A 12,299-nucleotide genomic window follows, 5' to 3' on the forward strand; every position below is an offset into this window, starting at 1 on the left:
AGAGGGAGAGAGAGAGAGGGAGAGAAAGTGCAAGTGGGGAAGGGGCAGAGAGAGAGGGAGACACAGAATCTGAAGCAGGCTCCAGGCTCCGAGCTGTCAGCACAGAGCCTGACGTGGGGCTCAAATCCATGAACTGTGAGATTCAGTTGGACACTTAACTGACTAAGCCACCCAGGAGCCCCTGAGCTTTTTTTTTTTTCTCTTAAGTTTATTTATCTTAATTTTGAGTGCACGTGAGAGAGTGAGCACGCAGGAAAGGGGCAGAGAGTAAGGAGAGAGACAGAATCCCCAAGCAGGATTTATGCTGTCAGTGCAGAGCCCAATGCAGAACTTGAACCCACAAACCATGAGTTCATGACCTGAGCCGAAATCAAAAATCAGACACTTAACCGACTGAGCCACCCAGGCATCCCAGGCTTCTAAGGCTTTTTGAGTGATTTATGGCAGAGTAACCACCATGCAAGTGATAGAGTATTCAAGGCTTTCACATTCAGGAAATTTAAGACAGAATTTGCCAATTCCATGCAATGTGTTACATTTAGGTGTAAAAGATGTTTGTACTTATTAAAGATGTTTCCACTAATTAAAAGATGTTTCCACTTATTAAAGAAAAATATAGTGAAATTATATATCAAGTTACTACTTTGATTTCTAAAATACAGGATTCTTAAAACTGGTATAACTCAGATGCATACCTGTTTTTTAAAACTGCTATGTACACATAGAGGCAACTGACGTAAAGAACAGTAGTCTGGGAGCCTTAGTCCTAGTTCTGCCACCAACTAAGTCTGTGATTTAGACAAGCCATTAACACCTCTCATTTTCCTCATCTAAAAACGTCTCATTTTCCCTATCTAAAAAATGAAGAGTTTGTACCAGATGATCAAAGATACCTCCTAGTTTTTATGAGCTGCAAAATGATTTCTATTTGAGGATAGACCCTTAAAGATTACTTGTTTATGCCTTTGAAATGTCATTTACTTAGATATATATATGCATGCCCTCATCCTATATTACAGATAATATTTAAAACAGCTTACATGTGTTATAATCTCACCTTAGACTTTCACTATTATCTTACTGTCAGTTCAAAGTAAGTTTTGTTGTAGAAATTTTGCATTTTAATATGATAGTTCAAAATGGTCTCTACTGATATAGAAGGATACTTCTGGAAAATGAGTAACCACTTATGGTAAACATGTACTTTAATGACTCATGCAATGACCACAGCCTTTCCTTGTTGGTATTCCTCAGAGCTCCATTCTCAGCTCTAGTCTCTTCACACTGGCCTGTCCCATTCACTACCATAGTTTCAATAATCACATAAATACCGAGTCTCTCAAATCTGTATTTTAGCCCAGATCTACTTCCTGAGGTCCATCTGTATCCACATATTCATCGTCTATTTACATATCGCCACTGTTGTCAATATTTCAAACTCCACACACTGAACAAAGAACCAATCTCCCACTCCTCTGCCAGATCTGCTCTTCTTCTATTATCTCGATGAATAAGAACACAGTCCACTCAGATGTCCAAGCCAGAAATGTGAAGCCACTGACTTGTCCCCTCTTATCCCCCACATACAGTTAATTACCAAATCCTACTGAAATGACACATCACTGTCTTTTATCTTTCCGATACTCTTTATTCCCACTGCTATTACTAAATTACTTTATTAAACCCTGATAATTTCTTAATTTCTTGCTGGATTCTAACAATAGCTTTTTAAAAAACAACAAAGTGTTGGTGAGGATGTGGAGAAAAGGGACCCTCATGCACCACTGGTGGGAATGTAAATTGGTGTAGCCACTGAGGAAAACAGTATAGAGGCTCCTCAAAAATAAAAAATAGAACTACCAAATGATCCAGCCAATTCCACTCACGGATAGTTATCTGAAAAGAATAAAAATACTAACTCAAAAAGATATCTGCACCCTATATTCATTACAGCAATATTTACAATAGCCAAGACATGAAAACAACATAAGTGTCCATCAACAGATGAATGAATAAAGAAAATGTGGTGCACATATATAAACTGGAATATTATTCAACCATAAAAAAGAAAATCCTGTTATTTGCAACAACATGGATAGACCCTGATAGCATTATTTCAAGTAAACTAAGCCAGACAAAGATAAATAAATAACATATGATCTCACTTATACGTGGAATCTAAAACAAGCAAACAAACAAAAACCCCGTAGTACTCATAGATTTAGAGAACAGATGGGTGGGTGAAGGATGGGGGTTGAGAGGGTGGGTAAAACCAGTGAAAGTGGTCAAAAGGTACAAAATTCCAGTTATGAATTAGTACTGAGGATGTATGTAGAGCATGGGAACTATAATAATATTATATTGCATTGTATATTTGAAAGCTGCTAAGAGGGGAGATCTGAAAAGTTTTCATTGGTAAGAAAAAAATTGTAACTGTATGAAAATGGATGTTAACTAGACTTACCATGGTGATCATTTCACAATAAATACAAATATTGAATCATTATATTTTACATCTGAAACTAATGTTACAGTCAATTATATCTCAACAAAAAACTTTTTAAGTCAATCTTATTGGGGTATACACAATTTCATGCAATAAAACCCAACAATTTTAAGTACATAGTTCAATGAGTTTTGACAAATGTAAACATTCATGAAACTACTATACCTAACACTATATAGTATATAAGTATTTATATAATCCCAGAAAGTTCCTAGGGCCCCTCTGTAGTCAGGGGCAACTCACCCCCAACTCACCCCAGGAAACGTTGATCTAATTTCTATCACCACAGACTCATTTTGCCTGTTCCAGAGAACCATGTGAATGGAATCACGTAATATGTACTTTTTTGTACCTGACTTTTTTGTTCAGCATAATGTCTGTGATATTCATCCATGTTGTATGTATCAGCAGTTTATTTTTTTTATTGTTGAGTTGTAGTCTAGTGTTTAACCATGATAATTTTTTGCTTATTCACTGCTTCTTAGCTCAGTTTACCTGCCACGAGACACATAGACTTTGATCCATTTTCGTATTGCTTCTAAAGTCATCTTTCTAAAATGCAAATCTGCTTCTGTCCCTCATTTTTTTCCAATTGTTCCTCATTGTCTGAAGAATAAAGGATGGACTTCTGAACAAGACCTTCATGAACCTCCCATGCCTTTGTCCCTAATTCCCTCTCAAACCCCCCAACTGCTTGGGCCCCCAATGTCATTTCTCTGTTTATAGTTTTTACATGTGAATATATCCAAACTGAGGAGAAAAGTGACTGTTTCAATTCATTTCTGGAAATAAATTTAGGTCCCAAGTATTACATGGCCTGACAGCTCCACCTGACTTCATATTAATCCCATACATTTTAGGACTGATACTTCATAGGTATGTGGTCAGTTGCCAATGTATTGCCTTGTCCTCATTTAATATTACACCTGAATGATCACAGAGACTAAGACATCAAGGTATAATCTTTTATGCATAAGCTATAATCACACTAAAGATGCCATTTATATCCTGCTTTTGTACCTACTTCAAGAGCATTTTTCATGTTGCTACATTCTGTTCATAAATATTACGTTTAATGGCTAAAAAATGCTCTAAAAAAGATGCATACATCTCATCAGTATAACACAGTTAAACCTTTCACCTATAGCTGGGCATTTAGATTACCTCTAAATTTTTGTGTTAAATTTAAGTAATGTTGCAATAAACACCTTCCTTTACAAAGTGTATTTTACATTTTAGGTATTTTTTGGGGGGCATAGAATCCCACAAGGGGAATTACTGCATTCAGAAAGCATGAATAATTTATGGTTTTAATATATTTATAAAACACTATCAAGTAATACATGAAAATAATTTTAACACCTGGTCAACCTCACTCCCCTTTCCAAGGCTTGTTCCTCAGAGACAATCTCTTCTATTCATTTATTGTAGTTCTTATACTCTATTTACCAACTATAGATATTGTTTTCTTATTTCCGGTTATGATAATGAGGTTATAGCTCAACTACAACACTTCTTACTGCCTCTGTTAATTCAGGAGAGGTTAACTTTGTAATGCCAAATGTATACATAAACATATTTCTTCTCTCTCAACTTATAATATCTTTCTATTAGTATTCTTAGTCTTTTCCAGTAGCTATGCACATACTTTTACATTATTAGGGCTAACAATATTTATAATTTATTTTGAAACCATAATAAAGTTGTCCATGCTAGTGGCTTTTGAAACTTGAAAATTAAATAAAGAGTATTTACGTTATGATTATATAGGTACTGTTAAGTGAAAAAACAAGTAGTAAGTTATGATTATGCTTCCTTCTACCAGGTACCAATATCATGACCCCTAAACCACTCAAAGGAAAATATTCTTACATCATGGTCAATGGATTCTCATACAACTTTGATTCTGTAAAATAATAATGACTACACCAAGTAAAGCACTAAAATTTATATTTCCTTAAACCTTGGCAAGTTCTAACTTGCTACTGATACCAAAGTCCAATGCCAGGCTTCCAAAATTATGATTGTTATTTTGCATCTGACTCCAAAAATTTTTATCATCTTATAAAGGGTGCAGACTAAGTCATAAAGCGTCCCCACCTGCCAGAGCATCCCGATAAAGCTGCACAAAATGATTGAAGATATCCTTCGGCAAACACTTCTCATCCGGTAGACACTGTAGAAGAATGACTATCTCAGACTGACCCACTGCATGCATTCCCTTGGTTGTGAAACACCAGCACTTCCTGTTCACATCTATAAATGGAATAAATATATAAAAATAAAGACATTCTTCTTAATATTTTCCTTTAAAAATGCAGAGAAACCTGTGCTATAATACAGCAAAGAACAATATAGGTCATACTGAAACTATATAATTCAATTGTGCACTATAAATGCATTGAGCCAAAAAACAACTGTAGAAAATAAAACATACCAATGCCTCTGGCTTTAAGCAAATACTTAGAAAAACAACTGGAAGGGAAGTAAAAGAAAAAAGCAAAAGAAAATGCAATTAAAACTTTTAACTCCTATTACTGGAAGGTGTAATTACTAAAGAAAAACATTTCATTAAAAATAAAATAAATAAAACAAAACTAGGTATCCTAGGCTATAATGATTAAAGAATATATTCCCCCCCCACCTGTATTTTAAAAAAGTCACTCTACCAAGGGAAATAATTACTTATGTAAAACTAGAAACAACAACAATAAAAGCCAAGATTATAGCTTTGGATTCAGCTTGTGGCCTAAAAAATATATACTTTTACATATACTTTTTAAACTTAATCTGTGACTGAAAGATTATAGCTTTTTCTTTTTTTTTTAAGATTTTATTTTTAAGTAATCTCTACACCCAAAGTGCGGCTTGAACTTTATAACCCCGAGATCAAGCATTGCATGCTTACTGACTAAACCAGCCAGTCCTTTTTGGGAGAAAATTCTAGATAAACAGAGACATGATTTTACTTGGTTTCATTCTGTAAAAAGTGGTGAAAGTGGTGAGAGGATGGCTCTTCTGGACTACTTACTTCCACTTCTTTACCTTAAGATTTTGTGGAGAACCAATAGCACAAGCCATATGTAGTTAATGTTCATTCTTTGACACCTTTATTATTTATACTCCAACACAATAGGATCCCCAAAGGAATTGAAATAGGATTCAAATATAATTATAGATATCACAATGTATATCAAAATTAATAGATTCCTTTTTCTCACTTTAGGGAATGTTACTTTATGTATCTAAACAGGAAGCATCCAATCCAACTATATTAAGATGGTGTACACTTCAGGAATTCTGGGTTAGCTATTTTCTAAGTATAAATTATGAACTAGATATGGTCAACTGAAATTTCAAGCAAGTTATTTTAAAATATGATTCTAGAAGGAAAGGAGGCAAGCATTAACAACTGGCCAAACATACAAGGGTACAATTAACAAGTAAACCAGAAACCTGTATTTTATTAATATAGAACCTCAAAGGAAGTAGCATATAGGTGTTTCTGGTGTCTGAGGTCAACTTAAAATAAGTATACAGTGAGAATGAGAGGATAGTTCCCCAGTGCTTCCCTCCTTTCTCCAAAACTCTGCCTATTAACATTCATCCAGGATAAATGCATTCTCTATTTTCCAACACCGTCTTAGAATCAAGATTCTAATTGTCCTCTAACTCATTCTGATGCCCAAGAAACTAGCCCCAAGAACTGAGAGGTTTCTGAATCTTAACTTACAAGGTACTGAAGTTTTACTATGTGTTAGCTAACTAACATTTCTCTCAAATAAGGCTTTGCACACAACTAAGGTGTATGAGATTTAAATCTAGCATGTAAATTGTTTGACCCTCCTGGATAATTTATCCACCTCCTCTACTCTGGTGGGGAGTTGTGACGTAGCACATCCATCTCAGGAAGAACTTAGATCAGTTCAACTTTTGTTTGGCTTTCCTCCATGGAGAATTCATCTATCTCATCTCAAGAGTTTCAGTTAGTCCCATAGTTGTCCTCTGGGATATATTATACAAACCAACTTCTTCCGTACCCAGTTTTCAGTAAGCTGTGGATACATCCATATAAAAATACTTGTGTGTACTGAATTTGAAAGCTTTACTTATTATCTATGAGTCAGTAAAGTATCTCATTTTAATTAAAAAAAATTCTAACTTACAATTTACAATTTTAACCATTGACAACAAATTTGCATTTAAAACAAATACAAGTGGGTCAGGGCCACCATCCTCTAATTGCTGCATTACTGAAATCTGTGATGGTTTCTCTTCCACAGCATAGTCTGTAAGGAAAAAAAAACAAACAAACAAAACATGTAAAGGATTAGTTAAAGGGACAAACCAAGAAAGAAATCTGATGGAGAAATGGGCTGATTATCCACAGGAAAGAATTAAACATTTGATTTGTAGTTAGGGTGAACATAGGTTTATACCTGCTATCTTAGTGTCATGCTAATAGTGTCCCTTTCATTCTCAAAAGTAACCCAGTCCAGTTTGGATGAGAACATGGTTATCCTATGTATAGGCTTCTCCACAAAATGGTTTATGCCATAGTCTAAAGACAGCCCTTTAATTTAAAAAAATTCTCCAACTATCATAAGAAGAATTTTACATACTACATGTTCTAAGGCCAACATTTAAAATAATCCATGACGGACAGAGGTGTGTAGGAGATGAGCTAGATGGGTGATGGGTATTAAGGAAGGCACTTGTTGTGAGGAGCACTGAGTGTATGTAAGTGATGAATCACTGAGTTCTACTCCTGAAACCAGTATTGTATTGTATGTTAACTAAAATTTAAATAAAAAATAAGATAAAATGAAATAAACCATGATATACACTAAAGTGGTAATAGACGGTAAAATAGTTACCTCTGGATGAAAAGATGTTGAGGGGTTGAGGTAGAGGAGAATCCTTTTTATTCTATATCCTTTAGTACTGTTGAAATTTTTTACCATTAAAAAATTAAACTTTAGGAGCACCTGGGTGGCTCAGTTGGTTAAGTGACTGACTCTTTCTATCGGCTCAGGTGGTGATCTTGCTGTAGTGAGATTGAGCCCCACATCATGTTCTTCACTGAGCATGTAGCCTGCTTGGGATTCTCTCTCTCCCTCTCTTTCTGTCCCTTCCCCCCTCTCAAAATAAATGAATAGACATTAAAAAAATTAAACTTTAAAAATGTACCCAGATAATAAAAGTATCATAAAGTGACTGGTTTCATGACATACTTCCTCTAAGTCAAGAGTTCAGTACATATATCAATCACCAAAATCACCAGTAAATCACACAACATATTCCAAACAAGGACAAGTTAATACTTGAGACCTTGCACAGAACCTTTCCCATTTAATCCCTGAAAGCACAGTGCGTGATATTCAGCCACGCCATTTTGAATGACAGTAGCCTTCCCAGCTTGAAGTCAAAATCATAGATAATAACTATTGTAGAATGTAAAGATACAGAAAAGGAATTGAAAACCTGTAAGTTGCATGTTGTTTGATTAGTCATATAAAATGCATCATTATACTCAAACTTTCACTCTTCGCAGATGACATGATACCCTATGACATGATACTTCCATGATACCCTATGGAAAACCCAAAAGACTCCACCAAAAAACTGCCAGAACTGATCCATGAAATCAGCAAAGTTGCAGGAAATAAAATCAATGCACAGAAATCGGTTGCATTCCTATACATGAACAAGGAAGCAACAGAAATAGAAATCAAGGAATCGATACCATTTACAATTGCACCAAAACCCATAAAATACCTAGGAATAAATCTAAACAAAGAGGTGACAAATCTATACACTGAAAACTATAGAAAGCTTAGGAAAGAAATTGAACAAGACATTAAAAATGGAAAAATATTCCATGCTCATGGACAGGAAGAAAAAATATTGTCAAAATGTCAATACTACCCAAAGCAATCTACATATTCAACACAATCACTATCAAAACAACACCAGCATTCTTCACAGAGCTAGAAAAAACAATCCTAAAATTTGCATGGAAACAGAAAAGACCCCAAGTAGCCAAAGCAATCTTGAAAAAGAAATCCAAAGCAGGAAGCATTACAATCCCGGACTTCAAGCTATATTACAAAGCTGTAATCATCAAGACAGTGTGGTACTGCCACAAAAACAGACACTGAGATCAATGGAACAGAATAGAGAACCCAGAATATGGACCCACAAAACGTATGGCCAACTAATCTTTGACAAAGCAGGAAAGAACATCTAATGGAATAAAGGTAGTCTCTTCAGCAAGTGGTGCTGGGAAAACTGGACAGCGACATGCAGAAAAACGAACCCGGACCGCTTTCTTACACCATACACAAAAATAAACTCAAAATGAATGAAAGACCTAAATGTAAGACAGGAAGCCATCAAAATCCTCCAGGAGAAAGCAGGAAAAAAACCTCTCTGATCTTGGCTGCAGCAACTTCTTACTCAACATGTCTCCAGAGGTAAGGGAAACAAAAGCAAAAATGAACTATTGGGACCTCATCAAAATAAAAGCTTCTGCACAGTGAAGGAAATAATCAGCAAAACTAAAAGGCAACTGACCGAATGGGAGAAGATATTTGCAAATGACATATCAGATAAAGGGTTATAATCCAAAATCTATAAAGAACTTATCAAACTCAACACCCAAAAAACAAATAATCCAGTGAAGAAATGGGCAAAAGACATGAACAGATACTTCTCCAAAGAAGATATCCAGATGGACAACCGACACATGAGAAAATGCTCAACATCACTCATCATCAGAGAAACACAAATCAAAACCACAATGAGATACCACCTCACACCTATCAGAATGGCTAACATTAACAACTCAGGCAACAACAGATGTTGGCAAGGATGCGGAGAAAGAGTATCTCTTTTGCACTGCTGGTGGGAATGCAAGCTGGTGCAGCCACTCTGGAAAAACAGTATGGAGGTTCCTTAAAAAACTAAAAATAGAACTACCCTATGACCCAGCAATTGCACTAAGTATTTATCCAAGGGATACAGGTATGCTGTTTCAAACGGGCACATGCACCCCAATGTTTATAGCAGCACTATCAACAATAGCCAAAGTATGGAAAGAGCCTAAATGTCTATCGGTGGATGAATGGATAAAGAAGATGTGGTGTGTGTATACACACACACACACACACACACACACACACACAATGGAGTATTACTTGAAAATCAAAAAGAATGAAATCTTGCCATTTGCAGCTGTGTGGATGGAACTAGAGGGTATTATGCCAAGCGAAATTAGAGAAAGACAAATATCATATGACTTCACTCATATGAGGACTTTAAGAAACAGAACAGATGAACATAAGGGAATGGAAGCAAAAATAATATAAAAACAGGGAGGGGGACAAAACATAAGAGACTCTTAAATATAGAGAACAAACAGAGGGTTACTGGAGGGGTTGTGGGAGGGGGGATGGGCTAAATGGGTAAGGGGCATTAAGGAATCTACTCCTGAAATCACTGTTGCCCTATATGCTAACTAATTCAGAAGTAAATTTTAAAAAATGCATCATTATAGACAGGGAGAACAGATACCATTTCCTACTGACGAAAAGAAACGAAAAAACTATTTTTTGGATGTAAGGGGAAATGTCTACTCTGCCAATGAAAATATTTATTGAAAAGAGAAATACTAAGTGACTTTTATTTTTTTTTTAATGTTTATTTATTTTTGAGACAGAGAGAGACAGAGTGCGAGTGGGTGAGGGGCAGAGAGAGAGGGAGACACAGAATCCCAAACAGGCTCCAGGCTCTGAGCTGTCAGCACAGAGCCCGATGCAGGGCTCGAACCCACGAACCGCGAGATCATGACCTGAGCCGAAGTCGGACGCTTAACTGACTAAGCCACCCAGGCACCCCTAAGTGACTTTTAAAAAGAAGAAGATATTTGTACGAAGTTATTCTACTGGAATACAAAATTGCAAAATTCTGGTGAAGAGACAGTAATAACTAGTTGTTTCTTAGTAGGAGAGGTTTTGATAATTAGACTTAATGAAAATGGAACCTTGTACTCTTATTTAACAATAGAGTAGGCCAATTTAACTTATAAATCTAAGACTTACCAAAATAACCAAAATTTGAAACTTAAGTCATAATTTTACTAACAAAAGACTATTTTTAGAGGGTTGTAGTAAAGTAGCAAAGGCACCATATAATCAAAAGATGCTTAACTTTATATGAAAATTCATTGTTAAACTATTTGGGACATGGCATAATACCTTCAGCCAACGTTGCTGAGAGCCCACTCTAGGCCCAGCACCATAGTAGGAGAAGACAGAAACGTAAATTAAGACTGAAGGAATGCATGGTCTAAGTGAAAGAATCAGACCTATAAAATATCTAAATTACAATAAGAAAAGTGTTAGTACAGTAAAGGTCTATAAGAATTCAAATGGAGATGAATTAAAAATGCTACTACAGAGGTAGCATAGGTAAGAATTCAGAGAAGGGTTTTTCATTAATCTGGATTCTGAAAAATTGAGGAGTTCTTCAAGGAGTCTCCATTATACAAGGGTATGCTAGGCAGAGAAAAGGAAGATAAGGAAAATATTAATTACATGAGTACTTTGCACCTGGCACTGTTCTTGCTATATAACTTCTAGTATGAAATCTGATTTAATATTCACAACAACTTTTAAGTAGGTGTAGTTACATAATTTTTTTTAAGACTAGGAAAAAGATTCAGAGAGGATAAATGGCCTACCCACTGGATCACAGCTAGCAAATAAGGGTACTAGGATTAGAATTCAGGTTTGTTCAGTTTTGCAGTCCAGTCCATTCTCTCCCGACTATTCCACAGCATATGAAAAAATATGGAAGTGTAGAAAGTAAATATTCAGAAAGAGTAAATAATCTGGAGTATGCATGTAATATGCTGGGGTATTGGCTAGAAACAAAGTTAGAAAGGAAAGTTGAGATAAAAGTTAAAAGGAACATTGTATGCTAAAATAAGTAATTTATACTGAAGGCATTGGGAATCCATTGAATGCTTCTAAGCCAGAGCAATATATGATAATATCTATGTTTAAAAAGATAATTGGCAACAACATGGAAGATAAAATAAAGGAGAGAAAGAATGAAGGCAAGGAGACCAGGTAAAAGACTAGAACAAAAGTGTGGAAAGATTATTGATAAATCATCTCCTAAAAATGTACTAACTAAATGCTGATCTGGATCTATCAACAACAAACTTTCACATAAAGATAGGCATTCCTTTGACTGGATAGAAACTTCATTTCTTACCAGAACACTAAAAATGTTTTTTTAACAATAAAATTGCTACTTAAGTTCAGCGGTCTCTGCTTACTTTATGTACATTTCTGAATGCATATTATACTGCAAGACAAAAAGTTACATTAATGTCCTGACTTTATCAGGTGGGCCAATCCTACAACCATAAGCAACTCTTAAGAGTATTATGTGCTTTAAAATATAGAGAAAAGGGGCGCCTGGGTGGCGCAGTCGGTTAAGCGTCCGACTTCAGCCAGGTCACGATCTCGCGGTCTGTGAGTTCGAGCCCCGCGTCAGGCTCTGGGCTGATGGCTCGGAGCCTGGAGCCTGTTTCCGATTCTGTGTCTCCCTCTCTCTCTCTGCCCCTCCCCCGTTCATGCTCTGTCTCTCTCTGTCCCAAAAATAAATAAAAAATGTTAAAAAAAAAAAAAAAAATATATAGAGAAAAAAGTGCCAATGAAGTACATTTGTATAATATATACTTCTAACGAATGAAATGACCCTATAAAAACACAAAATTTAC

The 12,299-nt window shown here is 35.7% G+C and overlaps 1 protein-coding gene across 3 annotated transcripts in view; it reads right to left on the bottom strand.

Annotated features, from left to right (window-relative positions):
• The window catches only part of ZFYVE9 (zinc finger FYVE-type containing 9), a 140,780-nt gene that overhangs the window by 67,993 nt on the left and 60,488 nt on the right, over window positions 1-12,299 (bottom strand). For all 3 annotated transcript variants that reach the window (XM_019449299.2, XM_019449298.2, XM_019449297.2), the window contains 2 exons: window positions 6,673-6,795; window positions 4,607-4,762 (listed from right to left, as the gene is read on the bottom strand). In XM_019449299.2, the coding sequence (XP_019304844.2) occupies window positions 4,607-4,762; window positions 6,673-6,795 (279 nt within the window). The remainder of the gene's footprint in view (window positions 1-4,606; window positions 4,763-6,672; window positions 6,796-12,299) is intronic.

The sequence above is a fragment of the Panthera pardus genome, unplaced genomic scaffold (assembly GCF_024362965.1).
Source record: "Panthera pardus isolate Hobbes unplaced genomic scaffold, ASM2436296v1 HiC_scaffold_11, whole genome shotgun sequence".
Lineage (NCBI taxonomy): Eukaryota > Metazoa > Chordata > Mammalia > Carnivora > Felidae > Panthera > Panthera pardus.